Genomic DNA, 24,382 nt, shown 5'->3' on the forward strand with positions numbered 1-24,382 from the left:
TAAGAAAATATTGTTCTCTGAGAGATAAACTAGTCCAGATAAACAGGACAGAAAGTCTAATATCCACACAGATATTTATGATATATTTATACTTGATTTACATTGATAAATCAACACTCTACACTTGATTTATGATGATAGTGCAATGGCAATATAGCGGAGAAAAGATGACCTTTTTCTTTAAATGGTGGTGGTTAATTAGCCAATCTTAGAAATATGAATCTTGACCATTATCTCATAAAACACATGCACACACACACACACACACACACACACACATACACACACTCCAAATGGCTTGCAGTCTTAAATGTGAAAGGCCTAGAAGATAATGGAAAAGAAACCCTTATGACACAGAACACAAAAAGCTTTGACCAAAAAGAAAAATATTGATAAAGTGATGTTATCAATATTTAAAATGTTCAATATTAATAGATTACATTCATTAAAAGATATATCTATGCATAAATAATGTGGTGCACTTAATAATTTATTCACAATAGCCAAGTATGGAATTAACCTAAGTGTCCACCAATGGATGAATGAATAACCAAAAAACACAGTATATACACACAATGAAAAACTACTCAACCTTGAAAAAAGAACGGCAACCCACTGTTTGCAACAACTTGGATGAGGACATTATGTTAAGTAAAACAGTCCAGGCACAGAAAGATAAATGTTCTATGATTTCATTTATATGAGGAATCTAAAAAGTGCTAAACTCATAGAATAGAGAGCAGAGTGCTGGTACACAGGGGCTGGTAGGGGAATAGCAGGGGAATGGGGAGATATTGGGGGGGAAATTAAAGATATAACAGAGTTTAATTCCATCTTTGAATTCCATCTCAGCTTTTTTGCTGCTGTGACTCAAAGACCCAAAAAGAACAATTTTGAGGAAAAGTTTATTTGGAGGCTCATGGTTTCAGAGTTCTGAGTCCATTAGATAGCAGGCTGCTTTCCTTGGGGCTCGAGGTGGGGCTGAACATCATGGTGGAAGAGTGTGGTAGGTGGAGGCAGCTCACATGATGATCAGAAAGCAGAAAAAGAGAGACTCCACTTGCCAGATACAAAATATATACTCCAAAGGCATGTCTCCCTGACCCACTGCCTGTAGCCACAACATACCAGCCTTCGGTTACCATTCAGTCAATCCCTATCCTGGGGTTAATTCAATGATTGGGTTAAGAGTCTCATAATCCAATCATTTCAAAACTAAGCTTTCTTGCATTGTCTCCCACATGAGCTTTTGGGGAACACCTCACATCCAAACCATAACATTGAACTTGCCTCCAATAACTCATGAGAATTATGAATGCCACTAAGCGCCTACAGTATCTATTTGCGTAGAAATCCTAAGTGGGTCAGAGCCCTGCTCTTTGAAGTGATCACTTACTTGTAACCGTGGAATTTGTTTGAGGAATATGGATTGAAAGGAAAACCCCTCTATTTGCCCCTTTGACCAGGTGAGCTATTCCAATTTAGGGGTCCTAGATTGTTTAGACAATCATGAAGCCTGAAAATTATGGAATTATTGTCTGAAGGTTGTCTAACAACTCCTACAACAGGGAATAAGTGGAAAAAAAATCTTTTGATCATAAAACAAAAGACAACTTCAAAACCAACCAACCAAACAGCCTTTACTGGTTTCTAGAATCCTTGCAACTGAGAAGATCAGAGAAGGGCTATCCCCGAGGAAACCTCTAGTTTTATGCTGAGTTTTTCACAAAACCACAAATTGAAAAGTATTTAACTGGTACGCATCATTCTTCTGGGAGAGTTCCTGTGATGTTCCTTCTGGGGCACGGGTACAGGCCTTGGATGGAGAGAGATGCTTTTTAACAGGGAGGAGAATATGAATGTGTGATGGTCATGCATCCTAGAACAAGAGGTGGATGAAGAACTAGAAGTCAAAGAAAAGGCAGTGAACAAAAAAGATTTTGTGCTTTGCAGTGGAATTCTTTCCCATGACTACTAAAATTTCCAACAAAGATTGTAGTAGATCATGAAATCAGTGTTATTCAATTTGTTTTAGAATGTAGTAAAAGGAATGGATTTTACATCTAGCTGATTTGATACAAAACATGATAGAGGATGCAGATAGAGAGTACTGACACTATAAAGCCTGGTCTATGGTAATTAACTATGTGCATTTGGTTGGGGGAGGGAGATTTCACACATTCATTTACTGTGAGGAACAAAAAGAATTTCAGTTATCTCTGGTGTGAGTGTATATTTGTGTATATACATAAATAAATGGGGTCATATAATACTCTTTTACAATGACTTCATAACTTGATAACATATTAACAATATTCATACTTATTTAACTAAGCTCTTTTTGTTGGATTTTAATTAAATCTTCCCTCCTCTTATTTCAGTATCCTAATGAATGCTTCACGAAATATCTTGTGGCTGTCTTGGTTTACATAGTTGGCTATTTACTTATAAAATTTCTTTTAACCTAAGTTGAAAAAATGTCTAGAAAAATTTTAAACATTTCCAAAAAAAAAAAACAATAAAAGGAAAAAAAATAAAAAAAGAAAAATAAAAAGAAAGAAGCAAAACAAAATAAACAAAATTCTAGAGAATTCTCCTTAGGGAATTAGATCTGACTCAAGTACTTCCAAATAATACTAATATGTTTAATTATTTTGTAATTGTAGATGGACAGCATGTCTTTATTTTATTTGTTTATTTTTATGTAGTGCTAAGGATGGAACCCAGTGCCTCACACATACTAGGCAAGTGCTCTACCACTAAGCTACAGCCTCATCCCACCAAATAATACTAATATTATTAAGTGAAAATTAGGTTGCTATACTTCACAGATTACCAAACAACATCAAGAATATCATGATTTCTCTAAATAATTCATATGAAAAATGTCTACTAATCAGATAGTCCTATTATAACCACACAAAAAGTAACCTAAAAACAATTCATCTTTACACGGACAATCTTTGCTTTTTCGTGTATTTAAGATATTTTGGGAGCAGATAAAAATCTTTAAATCAGTTACTGTGTGTGATCATGATTATTATTAGTCAACAAAAATTTCTACTTTTGAAAAAATGGTAAACATTTAAACACCAAATAAATATAAAACACTAAATAAATATAAAATCTAATTATATCTAAAAGGCATATCACTCTTGTCTTCCTACCTCTTTTATCTTACTCAGGTATTCATTTTTTTCAATAACGGATGTATCATCCAGTTTGTTCTGATGAGTCGTAAAGAACTGCCTATGAACAAAGAAAGCTGAACAGATTCATGACAGAACATATTTTGCAGCAAAAGATACATGTACTTATAGCATGGAAACTTCTAGTCAGTTCCCAGATCCCCATACAATCTATATATATATATATATATATATATATATATATATAAATTTTTCTTGCTTTTCAATTAGTGAACCAATGCTTTAGTTATTTATTATTGCACTTAAGAAACAATTTTGGGGTGAGAGGTACCAGGGATTGAACTCAGGGGCCCTCAGCCACTGACCCACATTCTCAGCCCTATTTTGTATTTTATTTAGAGACAGGGTTTCACAGAGTTGCTTAACACCTCACTTTGGCCGAGGCTGGCTTTGAACTCACAATCCTCCTGCCTCAGCCTCCCGAGCCGCTGGGATTACAGGCATGTGCCACCATGCTCGGCCACAAGAAACAATTCTTGAACACCCACACTCTGCCAGATTTGTTCAGGGTGCTTAGAGATACCATATATCCAAAGTTCCTAATCTTCTACAAATTACATTCTGGTGGAGTAGTCAGAATAGATGTAAGCTACCAAGAAAATATTAATAGCTTTCAGTTAATGTTAATGCTCCAAAGAACACTTAGTAGGGTACAGTGTAGTGAGATCCTGAGAGCAAGAATGCTGCTTTGGACAGAACATTAGGGAAGACCTCTTTGAGTGATAAGAGCCAGTCATGTAAAGATCTAAAGGAGGAGACTGAAAGAAGAAACAGCAAGGGTTAAGACCCAGAGACAAGAAAAAGCTTGGTGTATTCAAGGAAGGGGTATTATTAGGCTAGAAATGATAGACTAGAACATGCAGGATTTTGAGGGCAAAGTAAGAGTTCAGATTTTATTTTACTTCTTTTATTGTATTATGGTACTGGGGATCATACCCATGGTAGGCAAGCACTCTACCACTGTATTTTCTCAGTAGGTTCTGAAAATCCCCCTTGACTAAGAATACTTATCACAACCCACAGGAGAGTTATAGCCTTATGGCATGCCCTACTAGTGACTTTCCCCAGAGGAATTTTTGTTTGTAAGGAGTCAACAGCTGAAGTGAGGATAACAATTTCAAAGAGTCCCCTCCCTCCCACTTTTCCAAGGTGACTGTGTCATTCTTAGTCTTCTCTCTTCATCATTGGAAAGAATGGCTTATTTCAAAATGAAGAGCTGATTCTTTAAAGCTATCACACAAATTTGAGTAAACTAAGAGAATAGAATATCCATCTAATATTAAAGACATTCATAAAATATGAAAGTACCATATTAACTGCTATAGTTGTTTGGATTTTGAATATTTCTCAGAGGCCCATATGTTAAAAGCTTGGTCTCCAAAGTGGTGCTATTAGGATGTAGTCTGCCCTTGAAAAAGGAGGACCTGGTGGGTAGTATTTAGGACACTGGGGGCATATCGTAAGGGGACTGTCAGACTTCAAGGTCGTCCTCTTCTCCTTCTTTGCTTCCTGACTACCAGGTAAGTAGTTTTTCTCTGTCATGTGTTCCCACCAAGCTGTGCTAGCACCCTTGCCATGGGCACAAAGCAATGGGACCAAATGTTCATAGATTAGAAACTTTAAAATTGTGTGCCAAAATAAATATTTTCTTTTTACAAGCTGATTATCTCAGGTAATTTGTTATAGTAATGAAAAGTTGATTAACAATATTATAAATACTTCAGTAAATGTAAAGTATCACACTTACGTTTTATTCTCCAGAATCTTACACACTTTCTTCATCCCTTCCAACTCTTTTTCCCAGTGCTTTATTGAGCCATGTAGCTGTGCTATCTCTAAATTGTGATCACTAAGAGCCTATTGAAAATTCAACAAAAAATATGACATTCAATCATGACCAATTTTGATAACACAATAACAGTTTGATTACACTAAATATTCATGAATAACTCATTCAACTCTTACACCGATACCATCGTTTAGTTAAAAAAAGGCAATATTTATAATTGTTTCTTCATAAAATAAACTGGGTCAAAAATAATTTTGAAATCATCAAAAAACCCAACATGTGGAGGGGGAAGACAATAATAGCAGAAAGAATGTGAAAATTATACTTAAAAAAAATTTAAGACAAGAATTTATTTTGTTACCATTTTTTAAAAGTCAAATAAATCAACAGCATCATAATCATATTCAAAGAATTATCCCAGAACACTAAAAAATATTGTTTTTAAAAGCCATAACAAATTAGGTCTTTTGTTTTGATAGTTATGTTTATTCCAAAAATAATTTTAAAAATATTTTATCAGTATTCAGAAAATAGAACAAATGGATACTATGAAAAAATGTTAACATGACTTAAAATAAGGGAAAAAATCAGTAGAGAAAATTCATAGTGAAATCATTATTTTTGCAATGTAGTTTTGGTATAAAGAGAAGGGAATTCAAAGTTATTGAGTCTTAGTTTTATTTTCCACCTGTGAGGGAGCATAGAGCTAAGGAAAGGATGCACAATTGCTCTTCCTTCTGACATAGAGTTACCTGGAAGGAATATTTAGGCCATTTAATCCTGGACATCAATGTGGGGTCAAAGAAACTCCTGTGGGGAGCATGTCATGTGAGATAGGTACTATATGAATGATACTCAAAATGTTTTGTTCTTTGTTTTCTGTAGAGCACCCAGATGGCTAAACATCTGGGCTGTAGCTAGTTCCCAAGTTATCAGAGGTCCAATATTCTAGAACTATCACCAAAATTTGCAGAGTGATGAAAGATTGGAGATCAATCATTGGATTTAGGGCTACGGGCTGAAGTCCTGTTGTTACCTCTACCCCTCAGTTATCCCTCCCCTAAACAAGTAGATTGCCTTGAAAATTGCACCCAATTATTCTTTTCTGTCAACATCACATTAGTTTTGACCTGGTTGCAAAGACTTGAAGGCTAAAGGTACCACATGAAGGTTCGTCTGAAATTCCTTGTGGTCTCAATCTATAGCTAAACTGCTAACTTCTAATATCAACCAACAACAGCCATAAACTTTACCAAATACAAAGCACTGGGCTAAAAGCCCGATAGGCATTACTTGGTTTAATCTCCACAAAAAATCTTTGCAGTAGGCAATATTATTACCTTCTATTTCATTATTACCCTCTGTTTCTACCCCAGGTTGGTAGATCCAAGATTTGAACCCAAGTCTGTGTGACACTCAGGTTTGTGCTTCAAGCACTATTCTGTGCTAATGTGAGTTGAGAAGGGCAGGCTGAATGTGGGAGGTGGACAAGGACCTGGGGATGCGTTTATAGCATATTAGAAATGGTCTTAGAGATCTTTAAATATAGTTAAGAAACATACACCTGATTTTCCCAAGCTAGGTTGGTGGGATGCTTGTTTGATTTCTGAGGCTGAAACTGGAAATATGAGCTTGGGCATGCAGGTGAATTACATTTTGTATAACCTCTCTGTTCTCCCTTAAGCATGGTCTGATCTGTGCACTTTATTATGTTGAAATCTAAAAAAAGGCAATGATCTTTTTAAATGATCATTTCATATTGTGAATAAATGTTAGCTTTTATTCGTATTCTGTAATTGAGTATCTTAACAGATACACTGCTATTAAAATAAGCAGAACCACCCCCTATAAAGTATAATTGAAATAACAGTGCATTTGGATAGAAAATGTGACATTTCCATATTACTATTCCATCAGTATGGCTATACGTGTGATTTCAATACACAAAGATTCATTCATTCAAAGTAATCATGATGGAAGATTAACGGGTATTTCTGATTTAAATGACATAAAGTCATATTAATATTAACCACTTCAATTACAGTCACCTCCATAAGTTTTGATTTTTCTCATCTTTAAATTATGAATAATTCTAACAGCTGGGCATGGTGGCACATGCCTGTAATCCCAGCACCTTGGGAGGCTGAGATAGGAGAATCATGAGTTCAAAGCCTCAGCAAAAGTGAGGCACTAAGCATCAGACCCTGTCTCTAAATAAAATACAAAATAGGGCTAAGGATGTGGCTCAGTTGCTGAGTGCCCCTGAGTTCAATCCCTGGTACCAAAAAGAGAGAGAGAGGGAGGGAGGGAGAGAGAGGGAGAGGGAGAGGGAGAGGGAGAGGGAGGGAGGGAGAGAGAGAGAGAATAATTATAACAAAGTACAAATCACAGCACTGATTCTCAATAAATAATTTTTTAAATAGAAATGTAGAGTTGTGAAGTATTTTCTAATTCAAATAGACAAATAGTTTCCTTTCTAAATTAATGTTATTATGCCCAATATTAACTGAGCTTAAATTCTGTTCTTTTATCCCACATTCAGAATTAAGGAATCAGCCCAAGGTTTTTCATTTTGTTCTGTAAATAAAGCAATCTCATGGAAATGTTCTCTCTCTCTCTCTCTCTCTCTCTCTCTCTCTCTCTCTCTCTCTGTATCTCAATATATTTGGTTGGTTTTATATGTGTTTTTTGATCAGCATTTTCACTGTACTTTGGTTCATCCAATGCAATTTGTACCTCAGATATATCAAATTTCTTGCTTCCACTACATTCTCTTTGGGACAAGAAGAAAACACAATCACATCATAACACTTTGAAGAAAGTTAAAGAATTGAAAGAAAGCGTGCTGAAAGCATTCTCCCAGAAGACAGGAAGATGAATTAAAATCAATTAGCTTTTTTTTAGGCTTGAGAAAAACATAGTTTATTCTTTCTTACCGCTGAGGTGGTAATAACTTCTTCTTTCATTTTTGACACTTCCTCTAGTAAATTATCCAATTCTTTCTTCTTTTTAAAAGTCTCTATTTTCTTAAGCTCATATATCTTTTTAAATTCACTTATCTATAGTGACAGAACAAACTAATTTAAAAGCCTAAGTAGCACAACAAAGTTTAGAAAACTTTTTAAATTTATCAACTTAATTCACAATCTAAGTATACCATATTCAATCTAAGTATTCCAACAAGTAAAGTAAAATAATATAAAACAAAATCAGGGTTTGCTTATTTTGCAGTATCACAGGGACCAGTGAACTGTATGAGTCAAACTATAATTATAAAATATTGAAACAGTAAATCTAGAAGAGAAATAATAGCAATGATCATTAATAACAAGTTATAAAAGCAATATTTGCCCTTGTAGTGATTTACTAGTAAAATACCACAGCAATGGTTACCTGATTTATAGCATGCTCAGCAGACATGGAGAGATGAGGAAGGGGAGGAATGAAGAATTGCCAGGAACTTAAAAGTTACATTACTTCATGGGAAATAAACTAACTAAAGACAGAATAAACAAAATCATTGAAGACAGGTTATCTTACAATCCCAAGCAACTTCTTGCTGTTTCACCAAGATCAAAGATAATATGATCACTTGTGAGACCCTAATGAAGTGAATCACCCTCTTATCAAAATCAAACACGTTTATCTACAAAATTGATGATGATGAATGAAGGAAGACTTAAGTGGGAAGGTCTAAGAAATCATTTCAACTCTGTATTAAAGAACTATGAGGACATATGTCTGGGTGGCTCTCCATTAGAGTCACCAGCTACTTCACCCCAAGCACTAACCTTGAATGACTATTATCAATTCTTTCTACACAGAAGTACAGATGCATATGAATGAAACCTGGCGATTAAGAAGTTTTATTGAAAATGAGAAATCCGCATTTATGCTTAGACTTAATTCTTTCCCCCCAAGATATTACAATTATAGAAAATAGTATTTTGTGTTGGGAGAGATCTTATGGGCTTAAAGATATTCTGACATCTGTAATAGGTTTTCCTTTCTCACACTAAGTAAGGTAATTAACAGGTGTGACCATGGCCTGTCGTGTGTCTTAGCACATGGCACTCCCTCAGGATCTGCTGTGATTCCAGGGCTGGACACCATCTGCACCTGGCCTATGAAACACAGGAGAGAAAAGCTTATGCTTGGGGAAAGGTTTTCCTCTTTCCATTTGAATAAGGAAGCATAAGGTCCAGTTATCACTGGCAGGTTTCTAATGACCCTGAGCAAAACAAGCCTGGGGATGAGAGGAGATGTCCCACCTTGAGAATTCCTATAGTAAGGACAAAATAAATGACCTTACTGTTGGAGACAGCTTCAGCCAGGGCCTTGCTGTTGCATCTGAATGCATCTTAACTGGTGTCCTTTCCCAGGAAGACAGACCTGGGGAGGCTACTTGTGGGCCAAATCCAGCCACTGCCTGTCCATGCAACACTGCTTTCATTTATTTAGGTATTATTTATGTCTACTTTTGTGACAAAATGGCAGAGTTGAGCAGCTGTGCCAGAGACTGTATGGTTTTAAGTATTTACTATCTGGCCTTTTTTAGAAAAAGTTTGTAGACCATTGAGACAGACTCTTCATATAGCAATACTGAAGAGGAACCTATAATGTTTGCAGATTTCCTATATGAAGCTTTCTGAGCTTCTTTTCTTAGGTTTTAATGTTCATATTAAAGAATAGAAAGGGGATCCATCCCTGTCGGGCTTAAATAAAGTGTGAAATCCATTTTTTCAACAAAGCAGTGTGGCCATGTCTTCCACATGTGAGGTGTGCAGGCCCTGTTCCTGATGCCCGCATGCAGTAGTGGATATAACAAATTCCTCCCTTCTGGTGGGCAAAGATCAGATTCCATGCCTCCCCCTAACCCCAACCCACTGTTGTGGTTCCAGGAGAAGTGAAAAAAGGAAACAGGGTTCCCCATCCTTCCAGCACCATGGGGGTCCTTATCTGATTACGCCCACTTGGACACCCTGCTTTGCCCCTGTAATGTGGTGATCAGAACCAGTATGGGGGTGTCTGGGCTACAGAGAGGGAACAAAACCCTGCTCAGGGTTTGAAACAGTGGAGGGAGTGCAAATGCCTCTCGGGGTTGTCATGGGAAAGGAATGAAAACAGGATAACCCCTTTTCATCCTTATTGTCCTAAAATTTGCATTTCGTTGTTATAGCAATAAATTCAAGTAAAGTTTTTAGACACACATTTCAGTGGATTCAAGCAATGCAGCCCAGGCTTACAGCTGGTTTCAACCCAGAAAAGGATCCAGAGAGTTTGGCTTTTAAAATTCTGTCTGGTGGCTATAGACTGCCCAAGAGACTCTGCTATGGTCTGAATATGGTCCCCAAAATTCATATGTTGAAACTTAATTTCCAATGTGGTAGTACTAACAGGTGGGGCAAGAGTTGACTAAGTCATGCCGGTTGAAAGCTTCTGGTTGGGACTCAGGGCCTTATAAAAGGGCTGCAAGGAATTAGCTAAGCCCTGTCTTGCCTTCTGCCATGTGAGGACACAACATTCATCCCCTCTGGAAGATGCAGTGTTTGAGGTGTCAAATTGGAAACAGAGATTGGTCCCTCAGCAGACACTGAACTCACTGGTGCCATGATCTGGGATTTCCAGCCACGAAAACTGGGAGAAATAAATTCCTATTATTTGTAAATTATCCAGTTTCAGGTATTTTGTTATAGCAGCACAAACAGACCAAGATGGGCTCCTTGATAGCTCTTTTACAAAAATGCCAGTAACAACAAACAGTGGTGCTGAGCTCTCTATTCTCAGGAATACATGGTTTTAGGGTAAAACTATTTCTGAAGAATTGACATTTTTTAAGGATCAAGAAGCTCAGACCTAGGGCTGGGGATATAGCTCAGTTTGTGGAGGCTTGCCTCACATGCACAAGGCCCTGCGTTTAATCACCAGCACCACAAACAACAACAACAACTAAACACAAAACAACAACAACAAAAACCCAGCTCACACCTGATTTCCAATGGTGACTGCCAGATTTTATTTCTTTAAATTTTAATTAAGACTCAAGAAAAACAATTTAATTAACCAAGTTTCGTTCCTTCCTTCTCTTCCCTTCTTTCCATCCTCCTCCCTCTCCCTCTCCCTTCCTATTTAAGATAGTAGTGCTGGCCAGCCCAAGTCTGATTTGCTGCATTTATAAACCAAGGTTATGCCAATTGCTATCTTGGAAAGAGCAGCATCAGGAGCTGCACAGCAATCCTCATCATGCACCCAGCTTGCAGAAGGAGGGTGAAGACTGCTGCTGGGTACACCTAATATGGAGACAGTCCTGCCTCTTCTGGAGTAACCAGAAGTACTGCAAAAGAAATTTTACAGATGAAATAATCGTAAGCCATTTGAAGGTAAATTTCAATTAACACAGCATAGCAGATGCACGGCCTTTTGGGGGGCAGTAAAAGATGAAGTAGCTTTGCCAGCCCTACCCTTACATGCTGGCCTCAGAACACTGTTGGATCTTTAGGCCCTTGGCTCTGGACAGCTCCTCTGCAGGGCCACTGATCTTTCAGGTTCATCCAGCAGAAGTGGCAGGCATGAACAGGTGTTCTGTTTGAATTAGCTGGCCCTGTCCACACAGAAACAGTCCCAGGACTGCCAAAGGCAACGAGATAACATGGTGGCAAGTCCCTCTTCCCTCTATGGCTGCATATATGGCTTATAGGCAAGGGTCACCATGAGGTTACAAATCTTATATTCTTTCTCATTAATTGAGATGCTGGGATATAATCAAGTGTCTTCTCCACGAGACTCCAAATGTCTGAGATTTCCACCCTATTCCTGTCCCAATGTTCACAGAAGACACCATAAAGAGCATTTGCCAGCCTTGAAGATGATTATTTTCCATTTCTGCCTTAGATTCTAAATCATTCTGTATCTAAAAAAAAAAAAAAAAAAAAAAAAAACCACGCCACTTACTTCTGCAGCCAATTGCTGTTTTCTTATCAAATATTCTTCTTTATCTTTTGACATCAACTCCTCTGTCTCTTGCAGATGTACTTTATGCAATTCTGTTTCTTTTCTATCCTCTTTGATTTTGGTACAGATATCATTTATGTTAACTGTGGTAGTGGCTTTTTGTTCCATCAGCTGGTTGAGTGCTAGGACAATCTCTGTATGCCGCTTCGACATCTCTTCTTGCTTTTCACTAGGGAAGAAAGAATCCTTCCCAGCATAAAAAGGAGGGCACTTAGAAAAGAAATTTAAAGAGTGTTTGATGAGATGAACCCTTGTGAAGAGGAAAAATGTAATGGATGCTTATTTTCTAGCTGTGTTTGTGATTATCTTAATTTAGTTGATACAAGGACAAAAGGAAACACAAAACAAATGTCAACCTAGCAATTGTCCACCTGCTGCAAGAGTGTCATATGGGTTCACTTTACCCCATCGATTGCCATGTAGTAACTACAGGATATTTTGGATTAATGTATAAAGTGATTCAAAGGTAGTTTTGAACAGGTGAATGGGATCTGGCCAGATGAATGTTTTTATATGCATCGGTCTTAATCAACCTGAGATATGTCATTAAGCAAAAAAAAAAAAAAAAAAAAAAGATAACCATCCCATCATATCTCCAAGACACTCTGAGGTAGGCCCAAGAGAAAGCTAGTCTTCCTCTGAACGAAAACTATAGGGGAAGGAGGCAGAGTCCATCTTTACTGTCTCAAAGATGCTTGAGACCTCAGTCCAACCTTCCTTCCATCTCTGTCAGGTCTGAGGACCAAGGGAGTCTTCAACCTCACATGCTGGCCTCCTCCATCCACAGGAGACCTTATGTCAGGAAAAACATCTGACAGTAAAAGATCTGAAAAGGGGATCATTAGTTCATTTCTCTAGTTTACTTTTTAAAAACTCCTGAAACATAAAGACCTTTTACTTTTTCCAGTCCCTGAGGTTAAGGACTTTAACTCGGGGTGAGGCAGTGGTGGTGTTTGAAGCCTCAGGAAAATGGAAGCAGGCTGTTGGGGCTGTTGATAAATTTATTTTTAATAGAAGTCAAACTCTATAGAAATGCAATAAAAAGAAGCCTAGGAAAGAGGCTCCACGAGGAGGAGGTCAGAGAGTAGATGCTTTGTGGGTCTAGCCCAGGAAGCCTCCTAGAAATGGATCCGCCCCAGAATTGAGAAGCCTCACGAAAGCAAAGCAAGTTAACAAACAAACAACAACAACAACAAAAACAAACCTAACTAGGTGGGTTGTGGTGTGTGGAGAAGAGAGCACCCGCAAAACAGAACCTGGGACCTAACAAAACCACATCCAAACAGCTGCCTTTTCCCCCAGCTTTTCAGGACCATCTGAGAAAGGAGATATGCTTATCACCTGTCAGAGCTTGTGGGAACCTTGAGATGCATCTTTCTTTTGAAAAGTAGATGCCTCAAGTGATTGTAGCAACTTCCTTCTCTGTAATTAGCCTTTCCATAAAGATTTGGCTACAGCAATGACTCTCCAAGTGTGGTTAGGATCAGTAGCATCAGCATAACCTGAGAACTTGTTAGGAATGCAGACTCTTGCCCCCACCCTGCCACCACAACCCACGAAATACCAGTAATCTGTGTTTTAACAAGCCCTCTGGGTGATTTGATGCTCTTTCAAGTTTGAGAATCATAGGAATATAGAGGTATGATGTTGCTGACCAGTTGATAAGAATATCCAGCCTGGCAGTGTTTCTCTGGTTATTGGCTTAGAGAGTCTACTACATAGAGTTGTCTCTGTTTAGCCTGCACCATGGATAACACTGCATTGTGAATCTCTAACAGGGTTAGAATATTCAGTATTCCTAAAATTTATGTAAGTATGAACATTCTTTCTCATGGAGCATCTCTCAGGACAGGTATTCTCAGGGCCTGGTTTGGGAAGTGTGTTCCTGGGCCTTGAGGTCTCCACCTAATTCCTACTGTTTTGATATCTTGTGCACCAAGCAACCTCCTGATTATTTTAGCTTCCCAAGGAGATTTTTTTCCCCTATGGTGAGAGTTCTTTGAACATTTCTCATGCTGGTAAAACATTCTGATATTTATGCATTAGTCTTGCAAATTTTCTCCCAGAAATGAGTTATTCCTTGAGGGTTTTGTTGTTTTGTTTTGTTTTCCTTCTAGAACGTGTCTCTTTCTCTGTGAGCTGGGAGTCAAGAGCTGTGATTTCCATTTCACAGATGGAATGAATAAGGTCCATGAGGTGAAGTGCTGGTCTGAGGCAACACAGCTCAGGAATAAAGAAAAGGAACGGACAGGTGTCAGATCCCAAGCTGAGAGCTTCAGGCAACTACAGGTGTTGTAACAGATAAATTATAGAACATTTTTGGGAACCAACCCCATTCAGTAGGTTATAAGTATGACTACATGTCTTTAAGAACTAAACTAGATACACTAAATCTGGTTTGATGTTATTACATTATAATCCCCACAAGAGTTTCTGTTTGGGGAGGAATTGTGGTTATAAACTTAATTCTGTGAAAATGGCGACTTAGCTATTCTGTGCCTTTACCTTTCTTTGCAGGTGGCATTTGAGGTCGTGTGTGATTTATAAGCAAACTATAGTTGCTGCTAGGAAGCTGGATGGCCCCTGCAGTGGCCCAGGTCTTCCAGTCTCCTGCTTTCCTGCCTAGGATTGGGTCATTCCCTATGACTGATCTGCACCTCTTAACTTGCCCTGCCCCAGTTCAGATCAGAGAACAAACCCCTTGGGACAATTTTCTCATTTAAGCTCCGGACTTCCACTCCCTGAAGTACTGAATTAAAAGATACTTACCCCAGAGCTTTATTAATTTCTGTCAGATCAATTATTCTCTTCTTTAGACACTCTATTTCATTATCTGTCCTGAGAATTCTCATGTTTATTTGATGTATCTCAGCACGATTTAATTTGCGAGCACCTATGACACATTCTTAAAAGTGGAAATGTTATTAATTAAATTAGTTGCCAAACAGCATGCTTGTAGATACCACAATTTCAAACTGTGAACAAAATTGTCTTAATTTGAAAAATTCTTTTAATTATGTCAGACACCTGTTACCATTTTGGTCCCTCTCCATCTTACCTATTTTTATTTCTCTGGTTTGTGCTGCTGCTATGGTGATCAGCTTTCTATTGCTCTGAAAACTTCCGAAAGCTATAGTCTGATAGTACCTGATTCCTGCAGTCTCGTGTACTTCCCACCTCCTACCTGAGACATCCTGTCTTCTCTAGTTTGGAATTTCTTTGGATAGCCACACCCACGTATAAACCAAAAGTGCAGCAGATATGGCAAATATTAAATCAGTGATGGACAGGAGTCAGGGCATAAATCTTTCCACCTTTTCTACCCTCCTCTTTAGATTGAATTCCCTAGGAAGTAATAGTGCAAAAATTATTGCCTCAGACTCTGTTTGCTGAGGAATCAATGTATTAAAGAACTAATTATTCATAAACAAATGACAAATCAACATATTTCTTAAGACTCCAAAGAATTAGTCAGTGTTTGACAGATTAAGGGTCACATATGTGAATTTTTGAACACTATTGTTTTGAAAGATGCTGGAATACCCATTGCTATACAAAAGTTGTGGCACCTCTCCTAAGAAAGCTAGGCTAATTTTTCTCTAGCCCCCCATGTCCACCCCCAGACTACTAGTTAAATTACTCATTATAGCAGAGCTTCTCAAATATGCATATCCGTCATCTGGGAATCTTGCTAAATACAGTTTCTAATACTACAGCATGGGTTTGAGGTGAATTCAGAGACTGCATTTTCTAACAAGTTTCCAGATACTGTTAACCTGTTGGTTGAAAGACCACACACTTTAAAAAGTATGGCTTTATGACATAAAAGCAATTATTAAATTTTCTTGGTTTTAAATTTACATATTTTTTCCTTCTGAACTATTTTTCCTGTAAGCAAATATGGAAGATAAAGAAAGGCAAAGAAAGAAAATAAAGCAAAAACACTCTAAATTTTGCCTTTGGGGCATATTCTTCTAAGTCTTATTATTTCTCTGCACATAAACTTTTGCATTTTCCCTGTCTAAAACTAAACTAATATCAAGCATATTGCTTTATAACCTACACTATAATTCAAGGTCTCTTTAGGAGATAGAAATATTACAATAAATTGAATAGAGTAAGTTTATTATAAAGAGCAATTAACTAAAACAGAGGATTAGAGTAATAAGGGAATGAATGTAAGGATTCAAGATAACTCTAAAGAATTCAGGAATAGCAGGTATGAGCAGCAGTCACCATTCCTAGGGCTGAGATAAAAGGAAACAGCCCCTCCAGCCCTGAAAGGTGGACCTCATTGGAGAGGGCTGTCTTTCACTGAATGGCAAAGAAGTTCATGAAATGCTTAGCTGGTGGAACTTACTAGAACTCCACACTTGAATGTTGCAGAATCCATCCATATGGAGGTGCCATGCTTCAGAACTCACTGCAAAATTTCCTAAAGAAGTGCAGGGCAAACTCTTCAGGGAGAGGTGCTTCTTGGTTGTTCTTTACCATGAAACTACCCAAAAGGTACTGGGGGATACTGTTGGGCTCTCCAGACCGATGGACATTGCAAAACCTTGGCATGCTGAAGCTACTCATGCTCCAAGAATCAAGTTGCCCAAGCCTACCATACTGGATACAGGAAGAGAATCCTATCCTCCTCCAGTATTCCTCTAGTACTTTCTACAAACAAAGCTTAACATTGTGCCTGCTAGTTGAGAAGCGAGAAATCTATAGTGCCTGGCTCCCATACTGTAGAGCAAATAATTGAAGTGTAGATTTGGAATTGAGAACAACAAGTGATAATTGGAACATCTATTTTTTTTAAAAAAAGATTGTCTTTGAATTTTTTTTTTTAATTTATTAGGACCACTCATTTAGGGTGGGTTCCCAGGGAAATGGATTCTATAATTTGTATCTAGAAAATGTATTGAATAGTGCTTTTAGGAGTGTTTCCCCTGGTAAGGTTAAAGAAAAAATCAGGGCTGGACAGAAGGGAGGTCAGGAGCTGTGAAGAGTTCTGGGACTGGACGACACTTCAGGGCTGCTCTGCTCTGAGGTGAGGGAGCCACGGATTGTACCCTCGCAGTGACAGGTCACTGAATGTAGATGGCATCTAGGCAGGAAGTGTAACCTAGGGTGAAGCCTCTCTCTCTCTCTCTCTTGTCTAAGGCAATTCCTAGAGAGAAAGTCAGCTAAGAGCCTTCATCGACACTCTTGCAGCTGGGGAAATGAAGTTGGGCCCTTACACTGAATACAGAAATCAACTTAAAAAAAATAGATCAAAGACCTCAATTTAGAAGCTAAAAATATAAAATTCCTATGGGTTGGTATGGATCGTGGTAGAGCACTTGCCTAGTAAGCATGAAGTTTGGGGTTTGATCAATTCTCAGCATTGTAAATCAAAACAAAACAAAACAGCAAAAACAAAACTCTTAGAAGAAAAAACCGGGTAAAACTTCAAAAACAGTGTTTTGGGCAATGACTTCTTGGAAACAATGCAAAGGCAACAAAAGAAAAATAAATAAACTAGACTACACCAAAATTTAAAAATTTGTTCATTAAAAGTTACTATTAAGTCGGGCCTGGTGGCACATTCTTATAATCCCAGCGGCTCAAGAGGCTGGGGTAGCAAGATCGCAAGTTCAATGTCAGCCTCGGCAAAAGCAAGGTGCTAAGCAATTCAGTGAGACCCTGTCTCTAAATAAAATACAAAATAGGGCTGGGAATTTGGTTTAGTGGCCAAATGCTCCTGAGTTTAATCCTGGTACCAAAAAAAAAAAAAAAAAGTCACTATCAAAAGAGTAAAAATGCAATCCATGAAATGGGACAAAAAGTTTGCAAATCATGTGTCTAATATCCAGAATACATAAAGAATTCAATGACAACCACAAACATGGATAGACATTTCTCCAAAAGAGATACACCAATAGCCAATTCGCATATGAAAAAATGTTCAACACCACTAATCATTATGTTATGTTTTGAATATAAGGTGTCCCCTAAAAGCTCACATCTGAGACAATGCAAGGATGTTCATTGGTTTCATGATCGTATTCTGAGACTCTAACCTAATCAGTGGACTAACCCACTGAATGGATTAACTGAATGGTAACTGTAGGTAGGTAGGCTGTAACTAGAGGAAGTAGGTCACTGGGGGCATCACGTATTTTTTCTCTGGCACCAACTCCCCCCATTTTTCTCTCTCCTTTCTGATTGTCGTGTTCTGAACTGCTTTTCTCCACCACAATCTTCCACCATGATGTTCTGTCTCACCTTGGGCCCAGAGCAATGGAGTCAGCTAGATGTGAACTGAACCTCTTAAACCATGAGCTAAAATAAACTTTTTATTTCTTTCTCTAAGTTGTTCTTGTAAGTTTTTTTTTTTTTAATCAGAGTGACAAAAAAGCTGACTAATGCAATTGGGGAAAGGAAAATCAAAACCACGATGGGATACTAATTCACGCTCAAGGGGATGGCTATCATGAAGAAACAAAAACCACCCAGAAAATGACAAGTGTAGGCAAAAATGTGGAGAAACTGGAAGCCCTGTACATTGCTGGGAGTCATGTAAAATTGTGCAGCCATGTGGAAAACACGGGTGGATCTTCACAAAGTTAGATATAGAATTACCATATGATTCAGCAATTCAATTTCTGCATGTAAACCCAAAAGACTTGAAAGCAGGGTCTCACATAGATATTTGTACACCCATGTTCATAACAGCATTATTCACAATGGCCAAAAAACCAGAAGCAATGAAAGTGTCCATCAGATGATGAATGGATGAACAATGTTGTGGTGAATCCATACAATGGAGCATTATTTAGCCTTACAAAAGAAGGAAATTCTGATGTGCGCTACAATGTGAGTGAACCTTGAAGACATTCTGCTGTATGAAATATGATACCATGAAGGTGACATACCTAGAGTTGCCAAAGTCATAGAGACAGAAGTTGGAATGGTGGTTTAGGCCAGTCAAGCTGCTTCATTTAATTGGATAAATAGTAAATCAGAATGAACTAATTCATATATGTTTAGTCTATTTAGAAATGAAATTATGGAAATTAAAGTTTCATTATTTCTGCTTAAAATGTAAGGGAAAATGGTTATGGATTGCACTGTCACTGTATTCCTGTCAGGTAATCTTTCTAGCTGTATTTTTACAAGCAACAGCTATCAGACTCATTCTTTTTAAAGTACTTGGTTCTGTTTTCTTACACACTACATCTCTACAGCAGATAACTTCAAAAGCACCTTCCAGCTCCATGATCATGTTTTCAGGCAGCATCTCCAGCAGGAAGTAGAGTCTGCTGAGTTCCATGGTTTCTATTTCCAGAAGGTCAATTGTGGACTTTCTCATTTCTTCCTGAAAATTTAAATTATATTTTTAAAAAGTCAGACACCAAAATAATAAACTAGTTTCCTGAATGATGTTCTACAAGTGTTTTCTGGGGCCAATATTTAACTTTCATTAAACATCTTCTGCCATTATTTTTATTTGGAATAGAAAGTGCAACAAGAACATATTTTATAATCGGTTTTTAAGATATCATTGCTAATTTATCCTTTAGTTTCTGCTGATTTTCTTCTACTTAGAAATCTATCCTCTTTGTGTGCAGTTTCAATCATTCAGAAAGGAAAGAGTCCAACAAGGAGAAAGAAAGCTACTTACTAAAAAAATGAAAATTGCCTACAAAAATATGTTTAGGCATAAAGAGAATAATGGTTCTCTGATTCACATCTCTAAATCCAAACAAATAACCAAGTGAGGTTGGTTGGTTGGTAAGTTTAAGGTGGGGCTACTTCAAAAAAGTATAAACTATTAAAAATTCAGTTAGTAAAAAAATAAAATAGATAAATCACCTTTTAAATAAATGGTCATAATAGCTATATCTATTAGAATGATCTGAGAAATTGTCATATTTTACCAATTAAAAAACAGATTACAAAATTGTATATATAGCAAGATCACTTTTCTGTACAAAAGAGTCAAGGTTGAAAGGATATTCCTCAAAGAGCTAACTAATTATTCTAAGGTAGTGGGATCATGGTGATTTTTACTTTCTTCTTTTAATTTTCTATTTTTTCCCTAAAATTTCCAGAGTATACATGTATTACTATTATAATAGTGAGTATTATTACTTTTAAAAGTGGAGGAACTTAACTCTGTTACTTAAGAGATTTCATGGCTCTGATATTAAATAAATACATACCAGATATTGGAGAAAAACATAACTAAAAAAGCAAGCAGGAGAAAATGTTCCAGTAGGCCCCTAGTGTAGCAAACACACATGAACTTCAAGTGTCTGCATGGATCTATTCATTGAGTAGGACTATAAAGTATGACTATGTAGTATGTAAATATTATCATGTATAAACATATAATTATATAAAATATAATGAAATTTTTATCAGCAGTCTGTGGACTCAACCCCATTTTCTACATTTTTAGATGCTTGATATATAGTAGATTCTTATCCAGTAGTTTTAAATGGAGAGATTGCATCATTTTGACCCCACCAAGAAAGCATCCTAAAAATCATCCAGAGATGACAAACTGACACATGTCAGTGAAACTTCTGAAGGAAATCATAAAAACATATCTTTGATACTGGCCAGGTGAGTATAATTAAAAGAGTTTTCATTTTTGTTTTCACTAATAGCACAGTCTACTTCAGTGGGGTAGATATCAATCTTTTGCCAATTATGAAAATAATTGCATCATAGAAAACTAAGTTAATTGACACCATGCATATGATTTTCCCAGAGACTCTTTGTAGTTTGGTATTTGCTTGTTGGTTGGCTGGTTTTAAGTAGTGCTTACATCTGGTATCCCAAGTATTTGTCAGGGTGGCGCACCCACTAGCTGATCTCTGTTGTCACTTATTTGCTTTTCCTGAGTGGACTTCTCCTCAGCCCTAGAACAGCCCCCATAATTCAGCTCTTTGCACAAAAAAAGCAGGCAGCAATCAATACTGGTATGAATGCTTAGCAAATTGAAATTCTAAAAAATATATATTTTTTAACTCAAAGTAAATATTTTTCCTATTCACCTATTTAAGTACCTTGAAACAGAGTTGGTGCTAAATTAAAGTTTGATGAATAACTAAGTGGATGATTGAAAAAATAGCTTTCATAGATAATACAATACCAATTTTTTAACAGCTATAGCAATGTCCTTAAGAAAGATCCTAGCTTCTTCATTGCATTTAAAATAGTCACTTTGCAGAGATTTTTCTGAAAAAAAAAGATTTGAAAATTAAGATTTCTTAATTACATACTGAAATCTGCTATAATCTTACTTAAATCTTTATGATCTGATTCAAACTCTGGATGTTACCTCTATTTCTGAATTTCTATTGTACTTTATATGATTTTCTCTTGTACCTTTTGTTTCCTGTTACATACTATTCTAATTTAGGTATATATTTTGTGCACCTTGAGGACAGACTCCTCCTAATGATCCATATTTGCAAATCTTAATGGTAGAAAGAAGGTGTCTGAATAGAATAGGATAAAAAAAGCAATACACATTTATAGGATATAAATGGGATAAAGCTAACATGTCTACAGCATAGGTTTGAGTAAGAATGGTTTTCTACATGTAAATATATACTAAAATTAAAAGGATATTTTGCCAGAAACAGAAATTTAATCAACTTTTTCGAAACCCACTATGGTAGCCAGGTGTGGTAGCACACACCTGTAATCCTAGGGACTCAGGAGACTGAGGCAGGAAGATCATGAATTCAAGGCCAGCCTTGAGAACTTAATGAGACACTGTCACAAAATGAAAAGGGTTGGGGGTGTAGCTTAGTAGAGTACCCTTGGGTTAAATCTCCAGTACCAAAAAAACAAACAACAACAACCAAAAAATTATATCATTTTTGCTTCTGTGCCAAAATTTGAGGAATGGAATGAGATTTTATTTGTGAAACCAGTAGGTGTGAAATAGAATTTTCTATTCCTTTTTATTTTTTGATATATTTACTAATATCTCCATTGCCCTCATACTTTGTAAATAGAAATCCCCTGAAAAGAGGGGCTTTCTGAAATGTTAGCAAAGAGTAAAAACAAGATAGATACTGAATGGGAAGAAGGAAGGAAAAGAAAGCATCAAAGGAAGAGAAGAGAGAAGAGAGGAAGCTGTTGAGGTCATATTACATGAGCAAAGTCACAGACCTGATCATGGTAGTGTGGGTTCAAACCCAAGCAGTGTGACTCCAGGGCCCAGACTCTTCCTATCTTTCAGAAAAGTGAATAGGAATGTTCTCAGTTTCAGGGAACATGGACTCTCTGAACTAAGTTCTCAAGACAACTGAAAACCTGCTGGTGAATTTGCACACAAGTGTGTGAAAGAAGCATAGGTATTACTATCTCCTTTCTTTTGTTTGTTTTATGGAGTGAATGAGCACAAGCTTGCTTCTCCTTGTAAATGGGGGCATCATCTGTGTTATAACACACTCAGAACAAGAAGGCCCCAGGAAGTTTTTCCTTATGAAAAGTTTTCTGAGGGTCCAGATACTAGCAGAAAAATTATTTATCATAGAGTTGAATGAACATGTGAATATCAAAACCAAGCACATAAAAAAAAATTGAGGTCTAAGCTCAAAGTCATTGACCATGACCTTGAATACATAGGAATAATTTAAGTCTCATTAGTATTAACATTCCTCATGATAATACTTGCCCAAGCCTATCTGATATGAATTGTTAAAAACTAGATCCTGAAGAAGAAAAAATAAAATTACTTTAAACTAACAGTAACATTTTAACAGAAATCAATGATTATTTTGAAACAATAAAATGATTATAGTGCACCAATGAGATGCTTTATTGTTTGGCTTAAATGGTGTTCACACTGAAAAAGAAATGCCCCTTCTTGGACAAACAAGTTCAGTTTTCTAGCTGGAGAAGTCTGTTAACCTGGCTAAGGTCCTTTTTGGTCTGAATCTCCAAAACATTTTTAATCTAATTTTCCTTGCCCAACACAACAGGCGCTTCTTTAAACACTTCCTTTCCCACTTGACTATTAAACTCCCCATTTGCCATAGCAAAATGTGAAAGGAAGTTAACTTGCAAAAGAAAAGCAGGAAGAGACAGTTGAAGTAAGGCATAATCTAAAAGCAGATGGATACTCAGGTCATGGAAGTCAGGATTTTTCCCCAGCCACTAAAATGAGCTAGGTCAAGTCACCCTGTCTGCATCAGAGCACTGAAGTTCCTCACTGCCTCTCCCCCAAGCCTTCAAGGAGAGGAAGAAACCTCTGCATTGGTCAGGGATGCTCCCCTGGCCAGGGATCGTCCCTGCCCCCTACGCGCCATTCCCGAGGGGACTTCGCTCCAGTCACCCGGGGACCTCTCACCCACAACAAAGAGTTGCTCTAGCGCAGCAGTCGCGACCGAGGAGCCCAGGGTAGAGGGGAAGGTGCATAACTCCAGGGAGGGGCCGGTGGAGACGGCGACCTTCTTCACCTTCTGGCTGCCGGAACCCAGCTCTGACATCCAAGAGCTCAGGTCCATTTTACCACTTTTGCTGAGAGCCGCCTAGGCCGGAGCACGGTGGTTGCCAGGGCAACGAGGACGCTGAGATCCCCGAGCGCCCCCTCGTGGCCCGCCTGTGGGCTGGGTACCTCCCGGATTCTCCAAATTTATCGCCAAGAATTAAGAGTTAAGTGGAAACCGACGTGATTCTGCAATCTGCATTTGGGGTAAAATTGGGGGTTCATAACCCACTTCAATCTAATGTATGAAATATGATATGTCAAGAGCTTTGTAATGTTGTGAACAACCAATAAAAAAAAATGTAAAAAAAAAAAAACCTCAAAAAAAAAAAAAAAGAGTTAAGTGGAACTGGAAGGATGACTCCATAGTAAGACACTTTTACTAATGACCTATGGGACATCCGTGCGGTGAAACAACTTAGAAGGCAAGCCACCATGTAGTTTAGAGCATGGATCCTAGTGGATCTAAATGAGGTCCGCCACTTACCCGTGGAAGGTCTCTTGAGACCGCCTCTCCAGCTAGTTTTGTTCTTACCCAGTTCTGAAAGAGTACAGTTGGTAATAGTAGCTCTTCCTTCATAGAATTTTTGTAAAGGTTAAATTACTTGAGATCTTAATGCTATGCCCAACACATGGGGTGTACAAAATCTCTAATTCAATGGTAAAGTAATAACCTGGTAACTTAAAAATAATGGGTAGACTTTACAGGTACATACACACACAGAGACACCTTGTGTAAGAATATATTCATTAGTTTCATTTAAATGATCACTTTATTGCTATTTATATATGTCATACCTCACCAAATCAGAACTTATCATGTCCAATTTATTGTGTGTGTTTCAATTATTCCTCAAAGAGATTCTAAAAAAGAAAAAAATGCCC

At 37.5% G+C, this 24,382-nt stretch overlaps 1 protein-coding gene across 1 annotated transcript in view; it reads right to left on the reverse strand.

Moving 5' to 3' along the window:
- Positions 1 to 23,516, reverse strand: part of CCDC175 (coiled-coil domain containing 175) — a gene marked incomplete at both ends in the record, with an annotated part of 75,086 nt that extends 51,570 nt beyond the window's left edge. The window contains 8 exons of the mRNA XM_081291390.1: positions 3,168 to 3,249; positions 4,957 to 5,066; positions 7,935 to 8,057; positions 11,950 to 12,178; positions 14,779 to 14,914; positions 19,249 to 19,360; positions 21,146 to 21,231; positions 23,360 to 23,516. Of these exons, the coding sequence (XP_081147516.1) occupies positions 3,168 to 3,249; positions 4,957 to 5,066; positions 7,935 to 8,057; positions 11,950 to 12,178; positions 14,779 to 14,914; positions 19,249 to 19,360; positions 21,146 to 21,231; positions 23,360 to 23,516 (1,035 nt within the window). The remainder of the gene's footprint in view (positions 1 to 3,167; positions 3,250 to 4,956; positions 5,067 to 7,934; positions 8,058 to 11,949; positions 12,179 to 14,778; positions 14,915 to 19,248; positions 19,361 to 21,145; positions 21,232 to 23,359) is intronic.
- Positions 23,517 to 24,382: the final 866 nt, after the last annotated feature.

This window comes from Spermophilus citellus (genome assembly GCF_964194105.1).
Source record: "Spermophilus citellus genome assembly, chromosome: 4".
NCBI classification, from domain to species: domain Eukaryota; kingdom Metazoa; phylum Chordata; class Mammalia; order Rodentia; family Sciuridae; genus Spermophilus; species Spermophilus citellus.